Raw genomic sequence first — 19630 nt, forward strand, 5'->3', positions numbered from 1 at the left:
TTCACAGAAATTTCAAATCTTACTCTGAGTCAAGTGGAGTTGAGAAAGGAAAATAGAGGTGAAAGTGTGCTTGAATGATGTTAAATTCAGTGTATTCATTCTCAGTGTAATACAGTAATATATCACAATATTGCTTATGTTTTTCAATAACAGACAGAGAAATAGCTTTTTCAGCTGCACTGACACAATCGAGCAGTGAATATATTGGTCCTTTTACCACTGAAATCACACTAACCTACAGGAACGTCTTCACAAACATAGGGAACGCCTACAACCCAATTACAGGTAATTATCAATGAAATGGAGTCATAAAACTCAGTTTATAGTAATGAAAACCCTTCTGCTCCATTCAGACCTCTCTGCAGTTGTGTAATGTGTATAAGAGAATTAAATGATCTGCCATCTTTCAAAACTATCACAGTGTGTTTGGTAATTGAGAAATCATACAGGAAACAGCTGATTCTCTGATATCTCTTGTTATTTGATTTAGGTGTTTTCACAGCCCCACTGAAAGGAGCGTAAATGTTCAGAATCTCTGTATATGGTCATGGTCCAACTGCAGCAACTGCAGCCATTTTTAAGAATGGAGAGAAGGTGGTTATGGCACATGATAATCAGCCTCGGAATGCATTACACTCCTCGAATGGAGTTGTGTTAATCCTGGAGGTTGGAGATGTTGTCTATGTGAGACTTTGGTCTGGCACAAGGATATATGATAATAACAATAACCACCTTGGTTTCCTACTGTTTCCCTTAAGATAACAGGAGCTTTGCAGAATGTGATTCCAATAATTCTGAACCTTCAGCGTATGATTTAAGATGAGAATCATGAAGAATCATTAACATATGAACCTGTATTAATAAGGACTAATGTGTGTTTGAAATTTGTAATAAAGTTCTGATCTGTCTATACATGTAAGTTTGTAAAGAGTTTCAGCACTAAGACAGACAGGACCCATGAATATCACGTGACTGAAAAGTGATCTGTTAAAGTAGTAAACCTAGAATGTTAAATAACAAATTTTTAAAGGATTGTAGTAGGCCGATCACATGGATGTGACTATTGTGAGTCAAAGCCGTAGCGCCACCAACTGGCAGCAGGAACCGTGTCACTTTCAAAAATGCTTTGAAATCGCCCTGTGATTTTTACCTGATTTGATTCAAACTTCATCAGTGTAATGTCAAAACAGGGCAGATGTAGACCTGTGAAAAGATTCTTGATATCTTAAATACTGTTGCCATGGCAACACATCAAACTTTAATCATATTCTTGTGTTTCATCCATGCTTCAGATACTCAACAACAACAAAACTGGAGAATATCTTGCATCCAAAATGTCAGAAATTGTCAGTAGCATGTTCAGCCTTTGTTTGAACTATAGTCGGACACTGATGGAGAGACTCAGGAAAAAGTTACAACTTTTAGAATGCAACTTGATGTTTTTAAATGGTTAGTGGATAAATTTATCTAGTTGTTGTGGAGTTACGTTGATTCAACTCTTCAACTAGCATGTACTGTCATGTTAATCTTTTGTGCAAATCCAGAGTTGAACTGACCCTCGTTTGTGAAGCATTCCGTTGTAAAATGATTTGCACAAATATATAACACTTTACCAACTTTCTTCGGCACATTTCCTTCATAAATTAAATTCAACCACTGGAACCGCTTGTTTGGATAGAGTGTATGATTTATGGGGATAATAAAAAAGGAGTAGGTGGATTTGGACCATTATGTATGACCATTATGTACCAGTATGGTGGACCATTATAGGTTGGTTGTTAACACACACTGTAAATACACATTTGTGTTCAAACACCTTAAAAAAGAGAATTTTGCATAATAGGTCCACTTAAAGGTCACAGTGCCCAAAGTCTGAGTTCCTATGACTGAGAACTGGAATTCATATACACCAGGTATCTGGCAAAAGAACAACCCTGATATTTGATATTTGATAATTTATTTTCATTTCAAAAAGGGACAGTGTACATTAGTAAACATTCATGAAAGTAAATGTACACGAAGGCTAGTTTTCATTGGTAGTCCCTTTACTAAAAAGAACAATAATAATACAACTAGAAATTCTAAACAACTCTGTAAAATACAGTTAGATAACGTGTTATACAAAAAGACAATATATATATATAAATATAAAAAAGACAAAACAGAACAGAAATCGAGTGGCAATGACAAGATCACTGCATTCATGTTTGTCTTCGGCTACAATACTCATCGCTGCACACTTTGATGCGACGGGAGATCTAAATATAATTCTATAAACACTTTTTACAATTAGTTAATCTTGACAGCTGTAATAGTAAAAATGTAGTAAAGGTTTTCGAGAGAGTTCCATGTTCCAAAAGACAGAAGAGCAGTAAGAAGACAAAGTGTTGTTATGGGTTAAATAATAATAAATATTGCTGCAAGCAGCAGTTATCGTGGCCAAGCACAAAGTGCATGATAAGCCATGCCAACATGGCTGGGAGCATCAGACCAGCTGCAACAAGCAAGTAACAACATTTTAAGATGATTTTAGGCAAATTGGCATCATGCCTAAAATATGTTGCTGCGCTATACAAAAACAGTTTTGTCTATCAACATGAAATCCATATTTTTTTGCCGGCATGGTGAAGGTGATCTGACTCGAATTTGGTGAAAATCGGACTAACGGTCCCTAATAAAGGGAGCAACATCAATGTTCACATTGTTGATTATAAAGAAAAGATTTCCTAAAATTAAACTTAAATGAGTCAAATGAAATGCATTCTCTAATTGATTGTGGTATAGAATTCCACTGATGTGATGCTCTGAATAAAAAAACAAAGGACCCAACTGAACACAATCACTTTAGCAGAGACAGGAAGGGTGGTGCCAACAGAAGCAGGTCCTGGTGGTCCTGGAGGTCCTGGGGGTCCAGGCGGGCCTGCTACACCTTGGGGACATGGAAAAATTAATTATTAAAGAAAATATATATATATATATATATATATATATATATATATATATATATTGATAACATATGAATTTTTTTTTTTGCATTAGTTGTAATCTTGGCTCTGTTAGTTAGTTCTGGTCTCTGGCTTTAAAAAAAATGTTGGCGGCTTTGTGTTGAAGGAATATTTAGAGGGATTGTTTGATGTATGACTGGCTTACCAGGTTCCCCTCGAGGTCCTTGGAAGGACTCTGTATCTGAGGAGTAATGCAAATATGTTATATGTTTGTACTTTAAGCCGAACTATTCACATCAAAGGAAAAAAAGTTTTAAATGTAAAAGAGGCCCCAAACCCAAGCAAAACCCTTTGAAGCAAGTGAAAGGCAGAAAGAAGGACTAAACAGTTTACAAAGGTTTGGTGCAGCTCATGTGCAGTCATAAAACACTGCTTAACAGTTGTGACATTCAATGGTTTTACAGTGAACTAATTGTCATTTTAAGGTAAATAATAGATCATGTGCACAACAACATTACTCATCTTTTTGCTTGCAATTAGGAGAAAACACTTGTCTAACCTCATTTCCAATGTCTAAAATGTTGATGTCACCATAACCTGGAAGGCCAAATACCAAATTACAGGTGAACCAAATGATGGTGACCATGCGAACAAATTGTAAAATGTCTTCAATACCTGATATGTGCCTATACTACCATAAATTAGGTACTCTACAAGCACAAATAAAGTTAGAAAGAAGCTTAGAATTTTCCAGTCAGAGGAAGAAGATTTATGTATGACCACATAGCACATAGCAATTTAAGAGCTCTTACTGTATACTACGGTGCCGTACCAGTTTCAGTCCAAGGGTTGAGGTCTAAGGCTGGAATATCCCCACAGTTAACGAAATTGGCAGAACTGGTGAAGCGGAAAGGGTCATTGGGAACTCTGCTGATTCCAGTGTTGTCGCAGATGATGCGGGCGAGCGACACAGAGGCCAGTGATGCTTTTTGCTGGGTGGTAAACGCTCCTTTGTTCTCCCACCATAACCTGAACACACCATGCCACATAGCATTAACACCTCAAACATATACTAGTTTCAGAAACTAAATCAGGGGTATCCAATCCTGCTCATGGAGGGCCAATATCCTGCAGAGTTAGGTTCCAACCTGCCCCATTGCATGTACCTGGACGTTTCCTGAAGACCTTGATTAGCAGGTTCAGGCGTGTTTAATTAGGGTTGGAGGAGGATAGTGGCACTCCAGGAAAGGGACTGGATATCCCTTTACTAAATACACAAAAATCTTTACCTGTCTCCCTCACGAATGTGCTGGAACTGTGTAGAGATAAGGCAGGCAAAAAGAGCACCAACACGACCACCAGGAACAAAAGGCTCAGCGACGCCTCCCAACCAAATGTCAATGTTTTCAGGGGTGCCATAAAGCTCAATCAGCCTGTGAGCCAATTCAGTGTTGTTCATCACCACAGCCAATTCTTGCTCATTTTGAGGGGAGGACAGTCCACAGAACCGACGCCATGCATTATAGCCTTATGAGGAACAACATAAGGATATGCGGTAAGTCTTCTCTTAAAAACACATGGAGTGGTAATGTAGTATGAAGCTGAGTTGGCCTTACATGGTTTGGTTTAAAGAGTTACAAGATTTCAGATATCCAGAAATATGTACCTGGTATTGCATGGTCACGACTTCTTTGCATGTTGAGGGATGCCAAGTCCAAAGCAATGTGGGCTGTAAAGGCAAATAGTTTCTCTCTGAGAGCATTTACCATCATGTGGTCCTGCGTATTCAATTTTGCCGGCCGACCAATCAATCCACGGAGCAGAGGATCGATGCCCCCTAAGCAAAAAGCAAAGCAGAAATAAACTAAGATTGAAAGAAGACAGATTTACGACTCAGTAGGTATGCTGCAACAAGCCTGACAAACTCACCTTCGAAGATCACCCTCCATGGTGAGAAGAAGGTCTCAAATAGGGGCACGTTTGGAAATTGAGTATGGGTCTGGTAATTTTCATCAAGACGAAATATGATGGGTTGGATGGCTAGGTGGGCAAAACGGAAAGCTGCAGTGGCAAAGACGTTTGCAATGGTAGGGTCCACATTTTCATTGTAACCTGAATATTGTCCAAGGTGTTTATTGTAAGCATCAGGGCCCACAATTAATGGCAAGTATTCCTTAATCACCAAGATCTAAAAGAGAATATGAGAATAAATGAATATATGTTGTACCCAACATGTAATTGCTTGTGTTAATGCATTTTTTATTGAGTGTCTTTACCTGGTTGTAGGCACCCACAATTTTTCTTGCCTCTTGATAGAGGGTTTCACTACTCCATGTTGGATTGAGTACATGGAGGGCACGAGCCAGTCTATTGTGCTCTCTCAAGAAAAGTGCGTGTAATGAGGTAAGAGCAATGTTCTCAACAACACGAACATCCCCTACACACATCAAGAGTACATTACCATTAATATTAGGAGTATACCACACATTTTAGATGTTGCATTTACCAATGACTACTAGGAAAATGTCTAATAATTGCATATGAAAGCATAAGATTTTCTAAGAATGAAAAAGTTACTGACCTGCAATGAAGCAAGGCACCTCTGTTAAGGTGGTGTCATTGAGGGTTTTCCCACGCGTGGCACACATGTTGCTTTTTACACTGGTAAAGGGCAGGTGCTCTCGTCCATTGTCCAGGAACTGATTGTTGACACGTAGAAGACCACCATCATTGGTCAGGTCTCGTAGTTCCAGTGCTAGCCCATCCTCTGCCCCGTAAACCTGTCCAGCATCTAGGTAAGCTGTTAGAGCATTGATCTGTTCCCGAACTTTGGGGACTCCACCAAAGAGATAGGCAGTGTTTCCAGAACCACAGGCAGGTGATGAACGGAAGAAAGGGAGACAGGTGTCAGGACGCAGGCGTTGATCTCCTGGAGGGGCCTGTTTTTTGACATTAAATATAGCATGGAAGATACTTATTATACAATAACAACCCAGCAAACAGTCCAACTGCAACATCGTGTCCCTGGCCAAAAATAGTTGTGGTACGATGGCATAAATCGGTAAAAATATGTAACAGAGTACATTTCCTAAAAACGTCCGTTCATATTTTATTTTGGAACAATTTTTCGACCATGATGTCCAAATGTTTGCAGGGAAGATTGGGACAATCTTTGACAAAATGACAATCTTTGACTAACCGGAATAGGGAAGCAGGGTTCAGAGCGCTCACAGCTCTCATCACAGTTGAGGCCACTGCTGAAGGACCTAATGCTTGGTGAGGTGGGCGTAAAAGTCAGATCGTGGTCAACCCATTGCCCAAAGATGGTAAGCATGAAGGTAAAGTCACGATCACTCTCTATGTCAGCATCTGCAGTGCTTAGAATACGATTGGAAACCAGTCTGACCTGGAATCAATGATGAAGACAGAATTCAGACATTGTTAATTATTTGGTGGCCTGCTTGTAGACTTCAGTAAACTATTCATAATCATCTCCATCATACCAAGGGCAGCGCTGCACCATTGTACAATCTGTTGGGATCCCACCCTTTGGGCTGGGAGATGTCATCCTCATAGACAGCAGGCAACCAGCGGGCAAATGGGGTGTTGGATGCACCAAGAAGTGGGTTCCTCCTGGGAATTATAAATTTAGTTGTTTAGCTAGGTGAAAACTGAGTCTTTAAAAAAAGACTACTGTGAATAAGGAGGGCAAGACGGACCTGTTGTTGCAGATATTTGTGGCAGTTCGGTACTTGTTTATGAGGGGTGTGGTCCTACAAGAAGGGGGCCGGGTTTGAGCCGCACAGCCTGTCAGACGTTTAATCGTGTTAAGCTCATCCAGAGTGAGCAGATCTAGGGGAAAACACAATGACAGTTTTTAGCATGGAACATCAGTCAGTGATGGATCTTATCTGAGCTTTGTAAGTTTTGCAACATGTCCTCATACTTGTAGCATTGATGGACCTCTTGTGTACATGATGGGCTTTCTCACTGATCAGTCTGAGCGTTTGCGCCATGTAGTCTGCGGCTCTCACAGCCTCTCGTGTCTTTCGAGCTGGCTGTTTCAGCAGACGTAGCTTGTCAGAAGGCTTGATGACATCTCTGCGCACCCTTGCTAAACTCCTGGAAGGGAGGAGGTTTATAAAAAATAAATAGATCAGTGACTGATGATGGCACAGAAATACTGAGCAACATTCTTACAAACTTTACTCACTCATCACGAGAATACTTGTAAGCAGCATCTACTATTTTCTTTGCTTCTTCAATTGAATCTAGAATGAAATCTCCACTGGAACTCTCTTCTTCTGCTAAAAAAGAAAATGGTATTAAATCATGAGATTGCCCTAGATAGGCTAATAATGACTAATTTTAATGAAATGTATTTCAAACTTCTTTTTTCCCCTAAGCGAAGAATGAAAAAGAAATTCGCCATGAGCATATCAGGGGCCTCATTTATAAAACTTTACATAGATTTCATCCCAAAAGTGTACAGTACATATGCATAAAAGCTAGATTTTGTATATGCAGAAAAGTTTTCAGATTTATAAAACCATTAGTACGCCAGAACCTGCGCAAAAAAAAAAAAAAAAAACTTTTTAAAACCCAGTCAGGGGAAGATCACCATATATGGAGCTTACAACGCCTAGTTTTACTATGCATAACCTCATCTGCATATCATTTCCATGCATATTCCTTCTTTAACACCGCCGACTATAAATGTCATTTGTGCCATACGCATTACATAAAATTCATCCAATATCCTCATGTTTTACAATATTATTAAAATATCCATAAATGAACATTAAAAGAAAAGTAATAATTGCGGCATTAAATTTAGATCTGCTCATGTTGCATCATGCTTTTTACACGTTTTACAGCGTTGCGCACTATAACCAATCACACACGATTTTGCTAAGCTTATAAACGCAATGGCAAATCAGAAACGTTAAGATTAGTAATCGCTGAAACGCTGTAGTTTTGTTCAGTGCAATAAACTCTGTATTCTGACTGAATTATGCACTCGCGCAAATACTTTCTCATCATAAACTAATAAACATAAACCGATTTAATGATTGTGCTCTTGAGAGCGTCGAAACTGATATAGTTTTTTTTTTAATTACAACGTATTTTGCAGCATTAAGCACTGTAGCCAATCACAAACATATGATTTCTTGAAAGCAATGGCCAATCAGACATTATAATTTAACTTGTAACAAAAATTGTAGACATTATGTAGGCTAAATTAGATATTCATTGTACAGTCAGCTTAATCAATTAGCAGAACTTCAGATGAATTAAGATGAGTGATTGATTATAAAAGGAGCGCTTTTATGCATGCTTTCTAGTCTATAATCCATTCAGAATTTGAAGAAAACGTATGTTTTGCTGCATTAGGTAAGTTTTTAAGGAGGACTCGCATCTAGCCTTACCCTAGAATTGGTTCACCCTCCACCTATGCTTCTTAGATAAAGTTTTTAGAATAGAGTTGATCTCAGTCTTTCCCACTGGCCATATAGTGTTTTAAACAATTAAACTTTTAGGATGTTTATAGGCTATTTTTAGTGTAAACAGATCAGCCTACTTATTTATTGCAGTGTAGTCTGACTCGGTGTGTCATTGACAAAGTAGCCTATTTTAAAAAGGAAACGTTTTCTTCAAGTTGTATCCTTCAAATACATTTCATAATGTTGAGAAGATACCTTCACACATGACAACACTGTGCAGCTGTGGTTGTACAGTAATATATGATCATTGGACCTATTCAAACCAGATAATGGACCGTTCGAATCATTTAAAACACTGAATCCAGCAGTGTCTGCCATAATTTCGAAGTTAAGTGTGCATCATATTTTCTCATAACATGAGATCTGCAGTTTAGTTTAAAGAGGAATTACGGTCCGCCTAGCACTCCTCGCTGTTATTAAAAGTGCGTGTCACAGGAAAAGTGATCAAAAGTCACACATCCACTACAAATAGGTCTATCTAAATTCATATAATTTTTGTTGAACTTTTGCGTAATGACTTCGTGATTTCAATGCTTATCGCCATTAACGAGTGTGTCATATTTAAATATATCAAATAAAACAGAGTTTAAAATCATTCTGTTTACTTTATTACTTTTCTCACTCCAGGAAAAATAGTTCTTACGCATGATCTACAGTTTGCGTATGGTGCACGCATATTTACGGCAAGTTTATTTTTTATAAATCCTGACATGTGCGTGGAAAATTGTGTATGCATATTTCTATGCCCATTTTGTGCGTATGATTTAATTGATAAACTTACCACCAATTGAAAGGGCGCAACAGCACCCCACCACAAAAAGAAAGGTTGGAAGTTTCATCTCTGCAACACAAAGTGTGATCATATGAAAGACATTATGTTTATGAAAATTGCACTTTTTGTTTTATGCATTTCATCAATTTTGAAAGATAAATTCCTCTTCATTTAATTGAAAAAAAAAAAAAAAAAAAAGATTTAAAAAAAAGAAACAATTTAACTTTTTAAAAGCTGCTAAGTTAGATTAAAATGTGTACATTTGCAGTATAAAATAGCATTTTAATCTAACTTGGCAGTTTTTAAACAAAATAAATTTGTTTCAATACTGTGCATATTTTAGATTTTAAGAGAATTAAAATCTAAAAATTAATACAGATTTTATTGTGAAAGAATCTGAAAAATTTGACAATTAAAAAAAAAAACATTCTAGAGCAAGAAGTGTCTATTAAATGTAACAAATAATTATTCTAAATACATTCTTAGCATAACAGAGTTTCAAAACAACTGCATAAAAAGTGCAATTAAATTTATATTAAAGTCATTTTAGATGTGTTGCATTTCTCACCTGGTGACAGGTCTCAGGCTCAGAAAGTGTTGTACTGAGTGGATGTGTGGACGTGCTTTTATACCATCCTTCATCTTCACTCTGTTAAGCATCTCTGAGGGAGTCTGAGGTGGGTAAACAGGTTTACTTCCTTCTTCCTTTTCACATTTACCATTTAATATAAAAACATTTTGAGGTGAGTGTGACACCTAGTTACTACGCATACAGGAATGTAAACACATCTTTAGATTTCGGTATGTAGCTTCAAGGTGACACAAAATATTTAGGCAAGGCAATTTTATTTCATACACAATGGTAATTCAAGGTACTTTACATAAAGAGGAAACAAATACATAAATACAAAAATGGAATGCATAAGAAATAAAAATAATAGTAAAAACAGACTCAGCAAAAGTAAATACCCCTATCTGGATGGAAGAGTCGGGGAGTTTCCGTCAGAATATTTGTAGCCAACAGGGCTAACTCAGCTTTCCATCAGTGGATCTAAATGGATCTTCCTCACACTGGAGGATAACTGTAAAAAATATTTATATTTGTCAACAGTACCCTTACAGACAAATCTTCCTGGGCTAACTCTGTCAGAGCTCCATCCAGGGATAACTCTACTCAACTTTGTTGTCCGTCAGAGCAGAACTAAACGGGTCTATTCATCAGAGCAGATTTAAAAGGATAGTTCACCAAAAAATTTAAATTCTGTATTATTTATTCACCCTCGTGTTGTCCCAAAACTGTATGCATTTCCTTTTTTTTGTGGAAAATAAAAGAAGATATTTTGAGAAATGTCTCACTGTTTTTTGTCTATACAATGGAGGTCAGAAGCCTCCTACGTTGTTTGGTTCCCAATGTTCTTCAAAATATCTTCTGTCACACGCTCTGGCTGAAAGGATAAAAGTATAGCGAGAGACGGAGAGATCACTCAAACCTCATCAGATCGCAACCATCGCATAATTTCGAGGAAAATTAATAGAAATGTTCAGAAATGTGACGTAAACATATGATATTTTATCAATATTTTTCTAAATGTGTAAGCCTTTGGATTTAAAAGCCTGATCGTAAATAAATGTCTGTCTGTTTTTCATTTTTCCTATTTTTCAAAAATCCTACTTCCATAAAACGCTTTCATGATTGAGGTCATATCAAGTTTAATTTCATGTCATTTTATTGCATTTAACTACTAAAAGTAAACGCCTACAGATTTGAAAAACAACTGATTCTTTTTTATTTTTTATTACACAGAAAATTTCTTATAAAGATGTTTAAAGCATTTAGAGGAGCTTTCTTTGTTGACTAAGTGAAGGCAAACAAAGTCAATTTTTAAATGAAACATTCAAGTGCAAGAACACATTTTTTTTTTATTGTCATGGTATATTAGTCAACTTACAGTTTATCATTTAAACAACTTTTGACATTGTTCAAGTTGTGCAAAAGATGAGATGCTTCTTTCATTTACCTGAGGTGAGGTTTAATTTTAATAGTGCAGGCAGATAAAACAAATATATGTTACACTCTAATTACACTCTATTGACTTTTTAGTTTATGAAGTGTCACAGATAAGGTACAGTGTTCTCAATATGTGCTCAAAGAAAGTATATAAAAGATTATTAAAGCTTGAGGATCATATTAAACTGATGCAAATTTGATTACTAATAATGTCATACTGTTGAATCACATTGTTACACAAATAGAGACTCAACAGACTTGAAACTGACTGACTGAAATGGTCCTGTCAGCACTGCTAAAAGATGTGGTCATCCAAAACATCTATGGTATGTTCATGGTGAACTTTAAAATCTTATCGGAGTTTCCTGAAAAGTATTTCATGTTTACAGGAATATATTTGGCGGTTTTTTGCTTTAATACTGTCCCTCTTACTCACTCTGTTAAGCATCAATGGGCGAGTCTCAGGTGAGGCAGCTGATTTATTTCCTTCTTCCTTTTCACAATTACCATGTGTCGTTTTGGTTTTGTTTGTTTTTTGAGGCGAGTCTTCCATGACAGGAATGCAAAAACAATACAGATTTCTGTACTTGGCTGCTTAATACTAACACAAAATTTTTAAAGGGATAGTTGAAACATCATTTATTCACCCTTGTGTCATCCTAAAACTGTATGATTTTCCTTTTTCTGTGGAAAATAAAAAAAAAGATATTTTGAGAAATGTCTCATTGTTTTTTGTGTGTACAATGGAGGCCAATAGGTTCCTATGTTGTTTGGTTCCCAATGTTCTTCAAAATATCATATTTTGTGTTTAACAGAAGAAAAAAGGTATACAGGTTTGGAACAACATGAGTGCGAGTAAATGATGACAATTTTCAATTTGTGGTGAACTATCCCTTTTATAGTTTCTTGCACTGAATATATACTACAGTATGCCATTTTATAAGCTATATAACATATACATATATATATATATATATATCAGTATCTCACAAAGAGTACACCCCTCACATTTCAGCAACCATTTTATTATATGTTCTCAAGGAACAATACTATAGAAATGAAAATTAGATATACTTTCGAGTAGTCAATGTGCTGCTTGTATAGCAGTATAGATTTACTGTCCTCTAAAATTAACTCGACATACAGCCATTATTGTCTAAATGACTGGCAACAAAAGTGAGTACACCCTAAGTGAACATGTCAAACCTGTGTCCAAAGTGTGAGCACCATTGTTACCTAGCACTGCCTTAATCCTCCTGGGCATGGAATTCACCAGAGGTGCACAGGTTGTTGCTGGGATCCTCCTTAACATGCTGGCAGCACTCATGCATCTATTTTTTGAAGCCAGCTTCTGCACCTGACGCACAGCACAAGGTCTCAACTACTTTGATTCAACTTCTTTGGCCTGTTCCGAGTGGAACCCGTCTTGGAAAACCTCTGTATGACCCTGGCCACTGTGCTGTAACTCAGTTTCAGGGTGTAATCTTATAGTCTGGGTCATCTTTGTGGAGAGCAACAATTCTAATTCTCTAAAACCTTTTACGTCAAATTCTAACATTCTACAGTACATTCTACATATACTACAGTATGTCATTTTATAAGCTACATAACATATATATATATATATATATATATATATATAATGTATATACACATACAGTATCTCACAAAAGTCAGTACACCCCTCACATTTCAGCAACCATTTTATTGTATGTTCTTAAGGGACAATACTATAGAAATGAAAATTGGATATACTTCAGAGTAGTCAATTAAATTCAATTAGAATAACAGCACAGTATAGGGCTGTTACCAATCAAATTAAATCATTATCAACTGATGCAAAAACTTGAGAAAATGAGATCCAGGCAGTCCAGCAATGATTATGTCAGAGATTAAATCTGAATAAGGAATAACAAATTTATTAATTAGAAATTATAGAGACACACAAATTAATTAATTAATAGTTAATAACAAAATCTAGAGTATTGTAAAATCCAGAGTATTGTATCTAATATACAGAAAGAAGGAACAAAATTAAGACATTTGCAGAATGAAATGAGAGATAGAAGAGAAGAAGCAGAAGAGCAAGGGAAAGGCTAAACTATCAACGACTCAGTCCATTTTATACCATAAGCATAGGGAAATTTTCATCCCACTCAAACTTATGTTTTGGTCTAATAAGAAAAGGTCAAATGGATTTATCCATTATGTCACAGACTGGTCCGATGTCAAAAAAAATAGATGAAAATAGATATAGGGGATGTTTTGACCCCCTTAAGGGAATTTTGCAGATCTTACATTATCACATGTCAGCAGAAATAGAAACGGACATATTTTGATACAAAAGGTACATCGAGTTCAAATGAGCAACTAATTACGAAAACACCATCGCTTCTGCAGTACTTGGAGGGCGTCCAATATCTAACCACAAACGTGTCAACGTGACCTGTCACACTGGAACACTTGAAGAACAATTAAATATAATAAGCACACATACTCTTAAATATAAAAGAATAATAACCATAAAGGGTACAATAGAAAGTAAATACTCGAGAATATGATGAAGATTAATATATGGAGTAGGAGTACATGAATATATTAAATCAAAATATTGATAAATCATAAGCCATAAATGATTAACATGAAATATGAATATTGACCATTTTGGATCCACCAATCCCCCACTTAAGTCTTGATAGACTCATTACAAAATTTAAAAGATACAAAATGGATACAGAACGAATGAGATCTAAAAAGCATCAAATATAAATGAAGCTACGTGTACCTCTCTAACCCCAGCTAACTGCATAGAATATTGACTGGAAGCCTTCACCTAAAAGAACCCGACCCCGAACATCCCCTGGGTTGAGGACTTACCGCAGCTGTCAGGTGGATAAAGGTGTGGTCAAATTTTTTTTCACTAATCAGCTAACAATACATTAGCACTCGGATTAGTAGGATGAATTTCCTCAATGTTAACAGCACGGCTTTGACCTGTGAATGAAAACCTTGAAATGCTTTTGTTAGAGACAACATATATTTACACATCACCCCGTCCAGTCCACCTTGGGGTAACAAAACCTGTGAAAATTCATTTGGTGTGAGGGTTATCCAGGGCTGTTCAGGGCTTGAACCCATGACATTCCCTGATCTGGCAATCTCATACATAAGTCCATTATCATTAAATCATTTCTTGTTTTTACCCAGTAATATCGATTTCTCAACCTGGATAACACTCATCCCACCTTGGTGTTAACAATCACAAGATAATACTTTATACATTTAGAACCGAATCAGTTCATTTAGTGGAATCCATCATGACATGCTGAAAAGAAAAGTTAGGTGTGGGGTAAACAGGACAAGCTTGCTTGTTCTGCCTTCCTAAGAAATTCCCCTTGCGCAGGTGTGGCATTGTTTCTTTCTTCTGCCACAATAACCCAGGTCAGGATAGTTAGCCCATTTCATCCATGACCATTATTTTATTAGGCATAATTCACATAATGTGGCCATTTTAGAAAATTTGAATACAGCTGTTTATGGCATTTTTCTTTGCCATGGTGCACCATCACTCACAAACACACACACACTCTCACACGCTTTCACACTTTTTCGGTCTCTGGCCAGAGTATCTTTTTTTTTTTTTTTTTTTTTTGTCACTGCATCTGCAAACAGTGAACTGAATGGGGAATGTATATTGTTAAGAGTGGAATACCACCAAGTCGAATCGAATAAAACTCTTTCGATGATGTTGGAAATGATGAAACATAGGCACTGTGGCATTCCCCGTGCAACGGTGTCTAAGTTTTTGGAAGGATTTAGTCAGACGACGTCGGTCGCAATAGAATTGATTTTAAAACCCGCAAAAACAAACACTAGTTTTAAAGAAATATTATTTTAAGCCTAGGCATGCCACAGTTAAGAACCATTTTCTTAAATATATTTTATCATTCATCTGTATAATAAAAAAAAAAAAAATCCTTTTTGCTAGGAATGCACCGATCCGATACTCAGATCGGGTATCGGCCGGATGGGACCGAACCAAATCCGATATTGTGCGTGTACTATTCTGTGTTATTGTTAAGCTCCACAAAAGGCACAAAAACATTAAAAAGCACCATAAAGTTTACATGCACTATATTCCAAGTGTTCTGAAGCCATTCCGTAGTTTAATTTGAATCTGAATCTGAATTTGAATCTGTCAGTCATTCTCTATTCAGCATTTAGACTGCGTGTCGCGTTCGGTTACGACAGTCAACACAATGAAACTCTCTCCAAGATGAATCAGTGTTTCTATTATTATACTTCATCTGTAGACAACGATACCGGTCATACAATACGCATATCTTCACTTTGCGCTTTGAACTTTTCAATGCGGAGCGCTGCCGCTGCGCGCTGTAACTCCGTGATGCTTCAAGCGCATCATTCTGCACACGGGATGCGCATAAGCGCTTTGTGCCGCTCTGTATGGGAGCCATTCATATTATATTTTTGCGCAATGAAAGATTGTTAATAGCATTTTTTGTTCTGTCCTATCTATCATATGTGGCTGCCTCATTAAAAAAAAATCCGCTATAAATTTAAAAGAAATGTCTTTTAATTTTATTGTATAGCCTATATTTATATATAAATATATTTAGTTTATGTCATGTATGACTCATACATTCATGAAAAACAAACCATGAGTCATGGATGAAGGAATCAGCTGGACTCCTGTTTATTTTGAATGTCTACCAAGCTAGTGAAGCTATTGGTTTATTTACAGTTGTTGCACTGATGCACAATTATTTAATAAATTATTCACTACATTTGTGTCTGTTTGTTATTTTGTTTTACAATGTTAAGAAAGTAATATTTAAGTCAAGCCTGATACCTTGCACAAAAGAATGATCCTAGTTTCTTCCACACAGTGAGGCATACAGTTTACTAGGTATCCGTATTGGCCGATACTGAATCCCAGGTTTCGGAATCGGTATCGGAAGTGAAAAAGGCGGATCGGTGCATCCCTACTTTTTGCTGTTGCTCATGAGCTGTCCTAAAAAAAAAAAAAAAACTGGAGATCTCATAATTTTGGATCCATGGCTAACCATAATCATAATCTCTGGTAAAGACAGCATTTGTGATATAAAGATTTTGCAGTTTTGGAATTTTTCCTTATAAAAAAATAAAAAAATAAATATCTATTAACCAAGATGGAGTGACTAATATCATATCTTTACCATCCATTTTCTATTTAAGAGAACTCTGTAATATAAATGTCTTCTTTGCAAAATGCAGAAAATAGCAAACTAAACTATTTTTAATTATCTAAACATATTATAGATGATCCTCACAAATACATCAAAATAAAATGAAAATGTTCTTTTTTACTTAAATCAACTTAATTTCGTTTAACAGTCACTCAATCTTGTTCTTATTTAACACAGTGCAAAAGTTATTTCCATTAACACATACTAAAATCTTTAACCTATCTGATACAATGCATAAATGAATAATAATAAAAAAAACTCTTCAGCAGAATTATCTAAATACAGTTGTACATATTGTATCACTACAAATTTGGAACACAATACTTTAAAGATATCAGCACACTTGATCTAACACAGCTGGGCCAGAACTGAGCAGGACAGGATTTGGTTAAAAACTAACTTCACCTCATCAAAGGGATTTGGAGGAAATAGTGGCAAAAATAGCCATTAGTTGAATTTGTAAACCTTTTTACAATCCAATCTCCTTTATGAGACGGACATCCACGTACAAAAATAATTGCTGACGTACTGCTCTGCTTTGACACCCATTCTGACAAGATTGATTTATGTAGGAAATTTAGAAAGTTATTTAGCATTTTAGGTTTTAGTGCCTTGCAAGGACTTCACTATACAATAGAATAGGTCATGACCGTATAACTTCATCCATTAGATAAAACACTCAAAGAAAAATTGTTCTCTTTGAAGAACAACTGAATATAGCAAGCATACATACGCTTAAATATAAAAGATTAATAATCATAAAGGGTACAATAGAAAATAAATACTTGAGAATATGATGAGGATTAATATATGGAGTAGGAGTACATGAATATATGAAATCAAAAGTAATATTGATAAATCATAAGCCATAAATTATTAACATGAAATATGCATGAATATGAATATTGACCATTTTGGATCCACCATCAACAAAATCCATCTTTGCAATGCTGAGTTGACACAGAAGCGGCATGAGAAGATTCAGTCAGTATATATATATATATATATATATATATAATATTTGACTGTTGCACGGAGACTGTTCTACTGTTGGCAAAATAAAGAAAAAACAAACAATATTGCTGATATTGTGTCTAAAATGTAACTCACAATGTTAACTTATTGTTCATTTAACTGTTGTATAAAATTAATATCACATTTGCAATCGTGCTGATTTGGGGATACAGCACTCTTGTCAAATTGTCACGTGAACAAGCAAATCCACAAAGAAAAAATAATAAAAAATTAATTAGATGGTTTTAATTTGGTAAATGATATAGATATGTCTATATCAAAGTGTCATCTAAAATTTAAGATGTCTCATAAGTAAAAAAATAAAACTTTTAAAGACTTTTTATGACCTTAATTTTTAAAAATCTAATTGAAGACATTTAAGGATCCACGGGAACCCTGTAGAGAGGCAGCAGCTTTTCTTTTCTTTTGACTGAGTGAATGCTAGGATAGGTTTAACCACATTTTGATGTGGTTATGGGCTTTGCTTCCACTCATCATCAGTCTCAGTAGTTTCCACTGTCATTTGTTACACTTTATGTTTTAAAGTGCAACAAATGACAGACATTACATCCCATTTACATTTTAAATTGTACATCAAATAGATGAACACATGAAATTATGGAATTAATTATGAAACAAATGCATAGAATATTTACACAACAGCACATACATTCCTGCTAAATATAATCATAATGTTAATAAAAACATGACCTAGATCAAAAGCCAAGTTCTTCGCGTTTACTTGAAAAGTACAGTCATGTGTGCAGAACGATCGGAAATAAACTCAGCAGGAATGTGGCTATCCAGGTCCAGGAATGAGGAAACCCTGGATGCTTTACTGTCATGCAGACGTGAAGATATTTTAAGAAGAATACAGAAACTGTTGCTTAAATTACAAACCATCAAATTCATTACTGATGTGTCCAATTATTTATTTCTTAGCATAACATAAGAGTGGGCCATTTGTAACGTGAATGTGTGAGGCTTCTGGTGTCATTGGCTTCATTATTTTAGTCTGTTTTGTTGCTTGACATTGCAAACTGGTATTTGCTATCATATATTTTAATTCATAATCATAAACAAACTGGTTTGTAGCGCAAATAGTTTTACTATTTACTGCACTTTGTTGTTTGCTAGTTATTTCCCTGTAGCGGCTAATAAATCAGAAGTCTCGCACATTCAAATAAAATAGCTTACTTTCATGTTTCGAAATAAGATTGTATGAGAAGAACGTAGAGGTGGCTGTCTTTTCCGACCATAATCAATGTTTTGTTTGTTTTTTTGCAGCAAAACCTGTTAGTGAACTGTGGTCCGACTGCCCGTCACACTACCACTGGTAAGAAAAATTCTGAAGTACTTGCTGATTTGCCAAGATTTTTATCTACTTTTTCTACTGAAGAAAGAGTTGACATCATTGTTCAGTCTTTTCTGATGAACTTCTGAGGAAGGAGGTGGATTACTTATTAAAATAAGAAAGAGATTTATTGCCATGTTTAAGCATGTGTAGCCTGTTTGGAAGAGTGAAATGTTAATTGTATTTTATTTTTGTATGATGAACTTCCTTTAAGCATTAAATTCCTACACAGGTCATGCAATGTTATTGCGAGTAGGAACTATTCATAGTAACATTATCAAAATTATTGTACAAATATGATAATTATTGTACGTCTGGCACTAGATGTAACTCACACACTCCCCAAAAGACTTACGATAATTATTGTATTTGATAATATTTATATATTATCAATAATGAAAAAAATCCCATAATGTACAATAATTTCATTTTTTGACATTTAAAATGATTGACATTGTAATGGCTTCTGTGCTCATTGACCTCGCTGTGGAATCCTACATCTGCCGTCATGAATGTGAGGATAATGTGTACGTGATGTTACATGTCTTCCATCTCATCTCACGTTACGTCTTCTTGGCCAATCATTGTGGAGAATGACTCATACGAGCACAAGGTAATGTTTCTGCTGTGGCTCTAAGGTCAGGATTGCCAACTTTTGACAATCGTGGTTCTTTATAGGAAAATAAGGGACACTCAAAATATTTGTACTGTACCACACAGTGTATGTCACTTCAGTATCTGCAGTTAAGTATGTGTATAAAAGATGTATGAAAGATTAACACATTGG

At 35.8% G+C, this 19630-nt stretch overlaps 2 protein-coding genes and 1 long non-coding RNA gene across 9 annotated transcripts in view; 1 reads left to right on the plus strand and 2 right to left on the minus strand.

Annotated features, from left to right (window-relative positions):
* Positions 1 to 19630, minus strand: part of LOC127511276 (uncharacterized) — a 249197-nt gene that overhangs the window by 116143 nt on the left and 113424 nt on the right. The gene's annotated exons all lie outside the window — the stretch shown is intronic.
* LOC127511199 (heavy metal-binding protein HIP-like) overlaps positions 1 to 19630 on the plus strand; it is a 219057-nt gene that overhangs the window by 35085 nt on the left and 164342 nt on the right. For 2 of the 6 annotated variants that reach the window (XR_007929875.1, XR_007929873.1), the window contains 2 exons: positions 8 to 58; positions 154 to 285. Coding sequence is in view for 1 of the 6 variants with exons in the window: in XM_051891947.1 (XP_051747907.1) it covers positions 154 to 285; positions 491 to 522 (164 nt within the window). In the remaining 5 variants the exon portion in view is untranslated. Of the gene's footprint in view, positions 1 to 7; positions 59 to 153; positions 286 to 490; positions 801 to 19630 lie in introns of those variants that run through there. The other 4 variants (XR_007929877.1, XM_051891947.1, XR_007929874.1 and 1 more) reach the window with 4 other exon arrangements.
* Positions 1941 to 9288, minus strand: LOC127511080 (eosinophil peroxidase-like). 2 transcript variants are annotated; one of them, XM_051891510.1, is made up of 14 exons: positions 9231 to 9288; positions 7159 to 7252; positions 6892 to 7067; positions 6665 to 6797; positions 6449 to 6578; positions 6145 to 6351; positions 5527 to 5884; positions 5222 to 5382; positions 4875 to 5133; positions 4612 to 4782; positions 4235 to 4472; positions 3778 to 3974; positions 3151 to 3186; positions 1941 to 2929 (listed from the first exon to the last, which is right to left on the minus strand). In XM_051891510.1, the coding sequence occupies exons 1-14, from the start codon at positions 9286 to 9288 to the stop codon at positions 2766 to 2768; spliced, it is 2382 nt and encodes a 793-aa protein (XP_051747470.1). In that variant the 3' UTR covers positions 1941 to 2765. The 2 variants fall into 2 exon arrangements, with proteins under 2 accessions (XP_051747470.1, XP_051747471.1); XM_051891511.1 differs by having other exon boundaries at positions 2822 to 2929; positions 3758 to 3974.

Source organism: Ctenopharyngodon idella, chromosome 4 (genome assembly GCF_019924925.1).
Source record: "Ctenopharyngodon idella isolate HZGC_01 chromosome 4, HZGC01, whole genome shotgun sequence".
Lineage (NCBI taxonomy): Eukaryota > Metazoa > Chordata > Actinopteri > Cypriniformes > Xenocyprididae > Ctenopharyngodon > Ctenopharyngodon idella.

Coding starts and splice junctions, on each gene's coding strand:
- LOC127511080 (XM_051891510.1), bottom strand. CDS start 9,288: ATGAAACTTCCAACCTTTCTTTTTGTGGTGGGGTGCTGTTGCGCCCTT. Junction 6,579..6,664: donor ACAAATATCTGCAACAACAG/GTCCGTCTTGCC, acceptor TATAATTCCCAG/GAGGAACCCACTTCTTGGTG. Junction 3,975..4,234: donor CACATTCGTGAGGGAGACAG/GTAAAGATTTTT, acceptor TGGTGTGTTCAG/GTTATGGTGGGAGAACAAAG.